At 35.8% G+C, this 12,837-nt stretch overlaps 1 protein-coding gene across 6 annotated transcripts in view; it reads right to left on the reverse strand.

The window, feature by feature from the left end:
* Positions 1-12,837, reverse strand: part of LOC148955763 (uncharacterized) — a 280,415-nt gene that overhangs the window by 91,855 nt on the left and 175,723 nt on the right. For all 6 annotated transcript variants that reach the window (XM_089104165.1, XM_089104158.1, XM_089104175.1 and 3 more), the window contains one exon: positions 8,360-8,500. In XM_089104165.1, the coding sequence (XP_088960291.1) occupies positions 8,360-8,500 (141 nt within the window). The remainder of the gene's footprint in view (positions 1-8,359; positions 8,501-12,837) is intronic.

Consider the following 12,837-nt stretch of genomic DNA (forward strand, 5'->3'; position numbering starts at 1 on the left):
AACCAATTCTAAACTCAAACATGGGAAATTAATATATAAAAGATAGAAAATTTTAGACAAAATTTAAATACCGGAAAAATGATCCAAACACGAAGAAGTTAATCAAATTTGCGTGGAACAGAGATTACTACAAATAAGCGCGTCCTTGTCGGCCAACCATCTACGGCCAAACGAAAAGCAGGTCCTCGAATGGGATGGGAGGTTCAAAACTTTAAATCCCATTATTGAGAATAAAAGTCAAAACCAAGCTTTAATAGCGAGAGATAAACTTTCCCTGGAAAATCTTATATAAAAAAAGGTTAGTGTAAGTGACTTCTGTTTTATTCAACAAACAGGAAAAATCACTTCAATCATGACTTTCGCCTTTCCAGAGACAAATTGCAAAATAAGTTTTCGAAATTATCAAAAAATAATGCGATAATACCTTCGTCAATTCTTGGACCAGGTGTGGTTAATTTTTCCTCAAGAACTTTAACGATGCAAGGACAATCAGTGCTTGAAAAGCGTCCAAAATTTTGTTTTAAACTAGATAAAGTCCCCGTGGAAGACATTATCTCTTCAATATAAACATCTTTGTATAAAAACGCAAAACTAATAAAAGATATTAGCTTAGTAAGAGCTTCTACCGTGAAAACCCTTTCAAATTTTGTATTGAAACCGGAATTTCCGAGTACGACCATCAAAGACATAAGAATTCTATAAAACTTGAAAAAGGATGGCTCAATTACCTTTACAAAAGCAAATAAGAGTAACACTTTAGTTGTCATGAATATTGAGGACTGCGAATCAAAATTAAGAAGTTTACTAAATGATGAAAAAACATACAAGAAGCTATCGTATAATCCAACAGACTCTTTTACAGATTAAATAAAAAAACAAGTTTTTTCAACTGAAAGTAAGGAGCAACATTAAAATTTAATAATCAAAGAAATTATTACGTATATGAGGGGGTTCACCCCCTAGTCAATACCTCGCTCTTTACGCTAAAGTTCGAATTTTGTTCGAATCACAAACCCCTGAATCACAAAGGCCGTTTAATTAGAATAGATAGCTCTTTTGAAAGTACTAAAAAAACTTTAGCGTAAAGATCGAGTTATTGATTAGGGGTCAAACCCCCTCATATACGTAATAATTTCTGTTCGTTTTAAGTTTTAACGTTTCTCCTTACTTTCAGTTGAAAAAACTTGTTTTTTTAATTTAATTTCTGATCGTTTTTAAATAATGATGGGTGATCCGACACCCCCCTCATAGAAATGTCCCTTCGCCCAAGGAAACATCCTCCATGGAAAGATCCTCCCACGTAACCCCCTCCTCCGATCCCCCCCACCAGACCAAATCTCTCCTGAAAACGTCTGTATACTTCCCAATAACCATTACTATATGTAAACAATGGGCAAAGTTCATAGCTTGTAGCCCTTCTCCCGGGAACTGTCGAGGGACTAAGCCATCCTCAAAGACATATTTATTAGGTTTTCGACTACGCTGAACAAAATGGCTATCTCAAAATTTTGATTGGGTGACTTTGGGAAAAAAATGGGCGTGGGAGGGGGACAAGTTGCTCTCCAATTTTTTCGGTCACTTAAAAAAGGCACAATAACTTTTAATTTCCGTTCGAATGAGCCCTCTCACGATATTATAGGACTACTGAATCGATACGATCACCCCTGAAAAAAAAAGAAAAAAAAGACAGACAAACGTGATCCTGAATCTGATGGTTTGATTTTCATTAAGATTCTATCACTTTTGGGGGTGTTTCCCCCTTTTTTCGAAAATAGGGCAAATTTTTTCAGGCTCGTAACTTTTGATGGCTTAGACAAAATTTTGTTTAAGCCATGAAATCAGCATAAAAATCTGATTCTTTTGATGTATCTACAGGTATCAAAATTCTGTTTTTTAGAGTTTCGGTTACTATTGAGCCGGGTCGCTCCTTACTTACAGTTCGTTACCACGAACTGTTTGATAAGTTTAAGAACGAATTAAAAGTGTTTAAAGGATGAAGGAAAAATTACACCTCAACTTTATTATAAATGCCTGCCACCCAGTTTCTTGTGTCCTAAAGTATAAGGGCTTCCCAAAATTCAAGAGCCTAACCTACCATTACGACCAATTGTGTCAAGTACAAGGTCACCAACAAGTGTTTTGAGCAAGTGGTTAGTGACAGTCTGTAAACCGCTTTTGTCGGCACAAATTTCGTACATTCAGAATTCTTCGAATTTGGTTGAAAAACATAAAAAAAGTAGAAATTTCTTCAAGTTCTTTGTTTTCAAGCTTCGACATTGTATCAATGTACACAAATATTGATGTAGAAGCAGTCGAAACTCTTTTAGAATGAAAGCTATTAAGAAATTTGGACTTGATTAGTGGCAAAAAAGATTTGGAAGTTTCTGTAATTTTATGGATTTAGTAAGGTTGTGCAATAAATTCTCATATTTTTTTTCGATTCAGAAGGGAGTTTTTCAAACAAGTAAATAATTACCTATGGGGGCCCCTTTATCCCCATTATTAGTTAATATTTTTGTGGAGAATATTGAAATAATTGCGCTAGATTCATATTTTTAAAACATATTTTTTGGGGCCGGAATATGGATGACATAATTTCAGTATGGGATTATGGGGAGAAGGAATTAAAAGGATTTTTGAAACATCTTAATTGTTTGGAGGGGGGTTTCGAGTTTACTGTCGAATTAAAAGAGACTGGGAAATTTCCTTTTCTGGATGTTCTTCTTTTGAAAATGAAAATAGTCTGGATTTTAAAATTTACAGAAAACTGACGAATAACAATAGAATTTTGTCATATAGTTCTGGTCACGCTCGCCAAGAAAAAAATTGGTTTGATCATTTCTTTAACTGACCGGATCTTTAGTATTTGCTCTCTAAAACTTTTTGAGGAGTTGTCTTTTCTATGAAAAATACTAATAAGTAACATGTATCCAGAGTGGTTGATTAACCAGACTTTTTCAAAAAGAAGAAAGGAGTTTCTAGAGATTTCTAAGGAAGTCTTGGAGACAGCTAGGGAGAGGGATGTTTTTGTTCCTTGCCATATGTGTCTGGGCTAAGTGAAAAACATATAAGAATTATACAGAGTAATGGTCTAAAGGTAGCTTTAAAAAGTAATAATACTTTGAGTAGTTTTCTAAATTCTGGGAAGGATCTAACTTCATTGGGCAAACAAAGTGGGGTCTATAAGATCCATGTATTTGCGGAAACTCATATGTGGGACGTACTAACCAGAATTTGGAAATGAGATTATTACAGCATAAAGATTCTATTTTTTCGGCTTTAAAGAAAGATTCTAAGTCTGAAGATTTTACTTCAGCCTTTTCAGAACATATTTTCAATTTTTCAGACCATTTTATTTTGTTCGATAGTCTCTTTGATTTCTAGGGACCGGGATTAAAGCAAAATTCTCGCGAAACTCTTGAAATAAAGGAAATCTTATTCAAGAATATAGTCTTGAATCGTGACACAGGTAAATTTGGACTGAACTCTATCAACGATAATTTATTAAAATCTGACAGAGTAAAGTTCAATTCATCCAATTTAGTTGACCTCTGTCCAAATGTTATATCATTGAACGCTATTGAACCGAATCCAAGAAGGTCAAAGAGGATATCTTCCGCATTTACTATGAAAAGAATTAGAGAATTAAACAATATGTAGTTTTATTTGATTCCTTATATAAACTATTGTTTTAATTTTTTTAGTTTAGTTTTACTACTGATGATTGTCACTGCGTAAGTGACCGAAATATCTGGTATTTTTTTGTGAATTTCTATCACTCTTTGTGAAACACTGTCTATTAAAAGGATTTATCCTTATTTGAACTTTCTTTATTTTAATCAATTAAAAAAAAAAACCATAAGTTCCGGCGTTGGTGATACTTAACCGAAATCCGTTTTCCCTTGGTTGTTTTAACTCCATTGAATAAGATTAGAGGCACCCCCTTCTTCCCTCCCAGCGAAAAGATAAACAAAATAAAAACTTATTGTACTACTAGCCAAGGTTATACACACCTTCTTATTGCTTTATCCAAAGTTAGCTTTATTTGGTATCCCCTCCCCATTGTTCCCATTGTAAAACACTAAACACAAATGAATGTGTTTATCGTTTCACTTTACTTCCAATTTAGTTTTATTAATTATTTTATTTAATATCTTTTTCAATCTTTGCTTACTTTGTGTCGATGTTTTTAACTGACGTGACTCAGCATCGATTATACTGAATTTTCTGGTGTTAGCGGGTGTAATTTATCCGAAAAACAAAATACAAACTGTTCAAACCACCCCTCTTAGTCTCAGACGTCAATTACATTTCGTCAAAGATCACAATTTTTTCCTTAATGCGCTTTTAGCTTTTCGTTTACTATAGGCTAGGGTTCGTTCTTTACAAAGTTACCCATAAGGGGGCAGCCATGAAGTAACCTTTGTATACTCAAACGCACTACCGATGTCTTGAATTAGACAGCACAGCCATATAAGAGCGAAGATGCGTCAAAAGTTCGAATTTTTCCTAAAAACTAGCTTTTGAACAACGCGTTGATTAAAGGAATTCAATGCACAAAGTGCCCAAATACGCTCAATCGGGCAACGCTGATCTCAAGTACAGAAGTTCCTAATCAATGTAATTTGGGGAACAAATCACACGAACCCTAACAACCAAAGAACTAACTACTCCTTTCTTTATTGATGTTGCATGACATGAGTGTAAATTTGAAAACTTAAATGTGTATCATTAGGTGTAGGTTTCCTACAAATTGTGACAATCAACTGATTTTCACTTTTTTTTATTATTAAGATCCAAAAAAGGAAACTAATTACATTCTTCAAGTTTGAGTGTAAATTGGAGTTTTTTGTCAAAAATATTTAATTCTTCAAGAACTGAATCCAAATTGTTTTCCAATTTGAGATCCCCAATGAGAATTCTACGAATTCTTTAACAAGATTAAATGAAGCTGGCACTCATGCAGAAGTTCCATCTAAGGAGGGGTGCAAATTCGAAAAAAACATTTGAAACGGTTGAACTATGCAAATATTACAGGGATTACAGGGATTATGGGGAACTCATACAAATCATAAAAATTTTTGGAAGCGGGCATAAAAAAAATATAGGTGCTATTCTCTATTTTTGAATGCATAAGACAACGTCCAAGAAACTACCCCCAAAAAACAGATCCTAGCAGATGATCTGGATAGCGGATATCAGAATAGATTCCAAAAAAGAGAACTAACTGGAGTTACCATGAGAAAACATTTCCATGTTTTTTTTTCTTGTTTCTCATGTTTCTCAGATTGTTATTGCCTCTGTCCATTTCCCTGGTTCAATGATCATCCTGTACAGACTTTCAAATTTTCTGACTTAATTAGTTTTTTTCAGCGTGCACAGCCAAAAACAACTGGTAATAAAATAACCTAGTTTTTGAGATTTCAATATTGACACATTTTTGTATGTCCTGGGGACATATTTATGGACTAAAAAGTTGGCAACCCTGTGTGCAAAATTGAGAAAAATTTTAATTAGTATGACGTATATATGGTAAAATACTTTATGATCCATTACTATTGTCATATGTAAATTATCAATGTTATCGATATTATAAGGAATATATATGAAAAGATAATAAGCAAGGTGCAGACTAGTGAAGGACTCACTGAAGAGTGTTCTACCTCTACAGATGTTCTCCAGGGATGTATCCTCTCGTCCACTTTTTTTGCCTATTTCTATACAAAGTGCTGGCACTTATCCCCGATAACACGGGAATAGTCTTGGGAGGATACCTTTTTGACCTACTTGCATATGCTGATGACATTAACCGTCTGAACGAAAACACAGAGGGAATCCAAGCCAGCGTAAACCTTATTGACGAAGCAGCTATTGCTTTGGAAAAACTATTAACGCCTGCAAGACCAAGGTGACGAGAGTAACACGGCATGCAGAGACTAGTCCCCCCTTACCAAAATCACTATTCGGGGAAAGGATATCGAATGGGTCGACCAATTTATTTTCCTAGGAAGTGTGCTGACATGCACAAACGACTCCTCAAAAGACATCAAACGACGCCTGGCTCTTGCCTCCGCATGCTTCAAGCCACTGCACTCTATTTGGAAAAATGAATACCTCCCCTTAAAACTGAAGATCCGACTCTTCCGGGTCTTAGTGATTCCAGTTGCAACGTATGGAGCAGAGACATGGGCTCTAAAAGCCGATGACAAGCACCGACTGGCGGCATTTGAAACTAAATGGCTCGGAAAGCTCAGTGGTATCACTTACCTTGACCAAGTATCAAACGAACAACTGCTGTCCTCCTTGGATTACCCTCAAACCATCATGCAGACCATCAAACCAACAGCTTCGATGGTTAGGACACGTTCAGCGTATGTCCCCAGCCAAACTGCCTAAAATAGCGTTTGAGGGAAGAATAAATGCCTCTCGACCCAGGGGAAGACCTCACAAACATTGGTGGGAAAATTTCTCTGACCACCCCACTGAAGAACTGCTGAGGACTGCAACAAACAGGGAGGCATTCCGAAAATATTGTTATGATGCCATTAGAAGAAAAGCCCCGACTCGGCCAGCCCGGCCGGATGGGAGTTAAGTAAGTAAATATGTACAGTCATTGCACTTTTAGACCCATTTACAATTTGTGTATTTTTCTCAGAAAAATTGGTGAGATGTTTTTGAATGGAACAGGTTTGTGCAAGCTCAGCATCTATCTTGAGGGAAGAGATATTAAATAAGAATGGGGCATAAGCCCCCGATTTAAGTACTTGAAATATAAACAATAAATGATAAAAAAAGACTCAACAAACAAAGTACTGGCTCGAACATAGTATCTGACATGCATTATTTAACAAAACCGTTTTTAAGTAATTATAAGTACAACAAAAAACGAAAGTACTTTAATAAAACCTTTTTTATAAGTATTTATTTTACAATTAGGACAACTTTGCAACTTTACAAAACTTTACGACTTTGATTCTTACAAAATTTCTTTACAACTTACTCAGTAATTCAAATGTCGCACATGATAATGGAGCACATATTTCACTCCAAAGACTTTTTTAGAAAAAACGTAAACGGTAAACAGCTAAGATATTTATCATGAGATACATAGTTTGCCAAATATAATTTTCATTTTGCAACACTGGATTACAGGAGGGAAATCTGGAGCGTAAAATTTTGCATTGTCACTGGCAATCCAACCATCAAAACTGAGAATCAAGGTTGTATTGAAGGCCGCTCTTTTAAGGCGGCATTTCAAATTTGGCGGCAAATTAAATTATTCTTACTTTGTAGAGAAAAGCTTTCTAGCAGTTCAGCTTTCATAGTTTTGTTACGCATGATTCTTGTGGTCAAGCTATACGTAATTGTAAAATTACGCAAGTGTAAAAACAGTGTTAACTCAACCAAACTTGACACTTACGTAAAGTAATGTCAAGCTCGATTACTTTCCATTTTGTCAAAAATGGTAAGCAATTGGTGATTTAAAACTAATTTAAATTGGTTTGTCAGTAACAGAGAGTGAAAAAAGTTTCTGCAATCAACACGTATCTTATACAAGCAGAGTTCTGTTTCATCATATTCACAGATTCGATTCCGATTCGAAACCGATTCACAAATCGGTTTCACAGATTTCTGTGGATCTCAGAACAGATGCTCTCAGGTAGTTGGCTGAACCAGCCAAGTACAAGAATCCCCCATACACACCACTTGGGATTGAATAGAGATTTTTCTTGCTTTATATGTTATCAAGAAACGAAAAAATAACTAATGGAATCTGAAGGAAGTTAGTTTTGTTGGTAGCAAAAAGAAAAATAAATTCGTATGTAAACTCAAGTGGCAAAGAGCCAGCGTTCGTTTTGAAAAAAACGCGTTAACTAAGCCGAATTTAACACTTGATCAAAGTAAGTAGGAAAAATAAAAAGCAGCAGAAAGGAATTGGCCATTCCTATCCAATTTGAATTGGCCTTGTCAATACTAAGGAGTTAAGAAATAACAACTTCCAGAATATAAACGAATTTCTGTTACTGGGATTAATTCGTATTCAAACTACGCTGGCAAAGGGTCAGCGCTGGTTTTGAAAAAAAATGTGTTAACTAAGCCGAATTTGACACTTGGACAAAATAAGTATCAAAAACAAAAGTCACCAGAAAGCAATCGGCCATTTATAACCAATTTGAAATGGTTCCAGCGGTGGTTTCACAGCGGTGGTCTGTGGATCCCATAAACCTGGCTGATGTTTTCAACTAATCAGCCTTTCTAAACGATGCACAAGAATTCCTCATCAACTGAACATTGAATTTGCTCTTAGCAAGTTTATCGAGAAATAAGAAAAATAGATAGAAATATGATTCATTCATACCGAACGAGAAAATCCCAAAGGATCCCGGCTTGGAGGAGATACACTTGCAGGGGACCTGGGAAAACCCAAATCTTCTTCACTCTCGCCCATTACTGAATTGATCTTTGTTTGGCGACGAAGTAAAGCAGCACGGAGTTCATCCTGTGAAAAAAAAAACAAGTTTGATTACCTTTTAATTCCATTCGATATTTCGTAATTTTTTTTTTTCGTAAAAACATATTTTGTCGTAAAATCCGGATCTGGCTATGAATATAATTTTGCCCGTTGTCAAGATAGAAGAGGGCAGCCTGCCAGCGGCTTCGTTTACATCAGGGGAAGCCAGAAAACGCTTATGGTAGACGACAATCTTCCAGTCTAGGATACAGACAATAACACGTCTGGCAGGGTTTCGAAATAATGAATTTAAAGTTTTTCGATCCTCGTAGTATAAAATGTATCAATGAACAAGACCTAATTAGTCTTTTTTATATTTAATTCTAGTTTCTGAGATTATATAAAATCAAATATATACATACGCAAATACATATATGCGTAAAATCAAATGTGTCCTGTATATACCTAGACTGTTAATCCGATCGTCAAGAAAGCTTAAGAGTTGTTGAGTACACTCTTTTAATAAGATTCTAGGTATAAAATATTTCTTGCACCCTTGCCCTTAGACCCTCTTAATACATATAATATTTTTTCTAAGGAAGAATGCTGCACGGGGGAACTTTTCGAGAGAAGTTGTTCGAGACTTATACATTATGGCAACCCCACTCAAGAAGTTTGATCTGATCTGTCTGCGTAAAAGCGGTTTGTCTGTCTGCATTCGGAGACAATTAGCTTAGGCACAGTATATTAGCTTAGGCTCAGTATATATATAGCTATATTTTACATAAATATATAATGTATAGAGTTGGTATTTTCATTAGGTTAGGTATTTAATATGACACGTTCTGGGCGGCCTGCTTTCATTAATTCTTTGTTGTAGTTTCCGCAATTTTGTTACTAAAGTATTATATTTTTTTCATATTTAGGTATATTTCATTACGATTAATTTAACTTCACTTCTTGAGTGGGGTCGCTATAATACATAACTATTAATTTTTCAAATGCTTTTAAATTTAAAAACGCGATCGTTATAAATACGTGGGGGAATTTCACACTGAAAAGCAGGGGGGATTTTCTGTTGGGGAGAAGTTTCCGAAGTGAAGCATATTCTAGGGGAATTTTCCTTGAAAGGGGACTCTTCAGCAAGGAGAAATTTTCCGGGGTGGGGAAAGGAATTTCCTTTCTTTTAAGATCGCAGTAAGGCGCGACGGGTAAGCTAGTTTTCTACTAAATTTAAGTTTATGGGGTCAAATTTTTCTTTTTTCATTTCTCTTGTTGTAAATAAATTTTTTTTAATTAGAAAAAAATCGATGAGAGTCTCAACTGCACTAAAGACATAACAACAACATCTATGTGGCATGAGTAGTGTTGGGCGATATTTGATATCAATATTAATATATCGATATATCGGACCAAATATCGAAATGTACGTATTGTCGAAACCGATATTTTCTAGGGGTCTCTAACACCCTATATTCCCCCATCTATGTGGCATGAGGTTAATTTGACGGCTAATATTTTTAATTTGCATTTCTATGATACGCGAGACGGAAGTTGCATCTGGCTTAAGCTCTGCAAATAAATTTTACTATTATTTTGACTTTTGGGAGATGTTCTAACGTTTCACTTCAAAAATTTTGGTTACCATGTAAGTGATATTACGAATTAGGTGGACCTATTGTCGCACCTTCAAGTTTTAACCTAATATGATTCAGTTCAGCTCAACAGAAGCAAAAACAAGCGCAAATGCTTCAATTGTTAGCAACTGAAAGCAATTGAATTTGCAGTTTGTATATACCAGTAGTTCCTCTCACTTAACATGCTCAGTGACGTTGGTATGCTGCAGTTGACTGTATGGTGAATAGGCTGACACAAAAACAGTGAGGGAGTTGGAGCCAAATGCTTGCAAATTTCAAACGTTGGAACAATTATACTAAATTTTGGTAACTTAAATGGTAAAAGGATAGAACAGCCCCTGAGTCTTTTTTGCTTATGGTTAGCTGTTCAAGACATTAACGCCATCTATTCAAAGCTTCATTTTTCTTCAATTTCTTAGATATCACTGTCTACTTACAAAGAAAAATCCCCTGCATACACATACGATAATAACTTATTACACCTCTCTAGTTGAGGGGGTGGAGACAGCCTATACCCCAGCAGGGGTGAGCTAATGCTCACGAACATACTTGACAACGTATGAAAAAGGAAATCAGAAACATTCCTATTTAAATCTTGATAAAAACTAGGCCCGTAGTAGCACACCACTGGCAAATTTCCTGGAACCAATCAGGGAGGACTGGTTCTTTCATTCTGGGAGCCAATGAAGTGGTTTGAAAACTAATGTTGTAACAGATGAAATTTAATTAAGAAATATCAAATTGTACCAAGAACATGGAAAGGGCAAATAGCGAAAATGAGGCTAAAGTAGAAGAACGTTTTACTCCAGTTATTTATCTTGCTCTTGGTTCACAGGAATGCGATTTTCTTTATTGCAAAACGACTCGCGGATCCCGTAAAAATCACAAAAAGGTTCACACAGAAAGGGTGCATAACACCCCTGAGACGCTTATTGGAATGGGATATTCAAACAGCATAGAAATAAGAATAGGCTAAATCAAGTTCTAGATAGGACAAAAAAAATATACGAAAAGGCTAGCCTTTTTTGGCCTAGACTGGCTATGAATAGTAAACATAATTTTATTTTTTACGTTTGTTTCCCTAGAAATGTCCCCAAAGGCCTCGAGGATTAACCGTTTCTTTGAATGGCTCTCCCTTTCTTTGTCATATATAAATTAATTTATTTGTTTATTTATTTGCAAATCCGTTGCTAAAACACACAACGAGACAGAGCATTTGCATATAACATAAAAAAAAACAGAGGCGTAATTTACATAAAAAAACAGAGGCGTACACTGCTGAAATTCGATATTTGAGCTGTTGAAGAAGAAGCTTAATGGTGTAGCGGATGGAGAAGCCTATGGGAAGGCCGAGATGAAGAAGATGGTCAACTGGATGGACACAGCTATTCCTGCGAGCTACAAATGGAACTGCCTATCCCTTTTTCCCCTTAAAAGGATGATGAAGAAAGAGATCTTGAGCGTCGATGACACAACTGCTGAAAAGACCAGGCAACAATAATGATCCTTGACGGGCCCCTTTCATTCAATTTATTCGAATAAAAACATAACACAAACATTAATAACAATAAAGATCCTAGAAGATAACTTGTTAAGGACCAAGAGAAAAAAAAAATTAAAGTAACACTGAAAGAGAAAAAAAAAATAGATGAATAACAAATGGATAATTAGACAAAATTTGTTAAAAATGGGAATATTAAATTATACCATAAAGTTTTGTTACATTTTTATACAAATTGAAGAAACTTGTGGCTAGTTCAACACTGGAGGGAATTTTGTTACATTGAATAATAGATTTGTAAATGGGAGATTGCTGGGCAGCACTAGAAACGCATTTAGGAATTTTAAAGGCTCTATTGGATGAACGGAGACAATGGGCTTCCGAATTATTAATATTATAATAGGCTAGGAGTTGAGGTGGAAGATTATTGTGGAAAGCAGAGTATGCAAGCGATAAATTTAGTTTTTGTATGATTTGATCAAGTGGAGCTATGCCAAAATCTGAATACAAATCACGAGTTGGATATAGACGGGGAAGCCGAAAAACTGCTTTAATGGCGCGGTTTTGGGCAAATTTGAGTTTTTTAGTGAAGGACCGTTTTGTATTTCCCCAAACAGATCCGCAATAAGAAAGGTAAGGAAAAATAAAGGAATAATAGAGGGTAACTAGGATGTCAAGAGGAAGAAAATAATTCACACGGTTAATCATAGCTACTTGTCTCAAAATTATTGCTGTTATGTAAGAAATATGATTAGAGAATGACAAGCATGAGTCAATAAATACACCAAGAAACTTGGCAACCTCCACTTGTGGGAGGATGTCGGAGGAGTACCTGAGACCAAGAGCAGGTTGAATAACGTCTTTGTTGTAGGGGGTTCTGAATAACACTATTTGACTTTTTTTGCTATTAATGGTCATGTTATTCGTAAGGCACCACGCCTGGACTCTGTTCAGAAGGACTTGGGCAGAGGTTATTGCCACTGGTAGATTGGTGCCAGTGATGAAGAAGTTGCTGTCATCAGCAAATAATACAGGATACACTGAAGGGCCCAGGTCTATAACAAGATCATTGATATACAGGAGAAATAAAATAGGGCCTAGAACGGAGCCTTGCGGGACACCCCTCCGAACAGGTAAGGGCTGAGAGGATACTCCACCCAGGCTTACACTCTGTACCCTTCCAGATAGATAAGAATCAAACCAAGAGAGGGGAACACCACGAATACCATAGCTATTTAATTTACTTA

This window comes from Artemia sp. Qi Xiang Cuo, chromosome 2 (genome assembly GCF_049724085.1).
Source record: "Artemia sp. Qi Xiang Cuo chromosome 2, ASM4972408v1, whole genome shotgun sequence".
NCBI lineage: Eukaryota > Metazoa > Arthropoda > Branchiopoda > Anostraca > Artemiidae > Artemia > Artemia sp. Qi Xiang Cuo.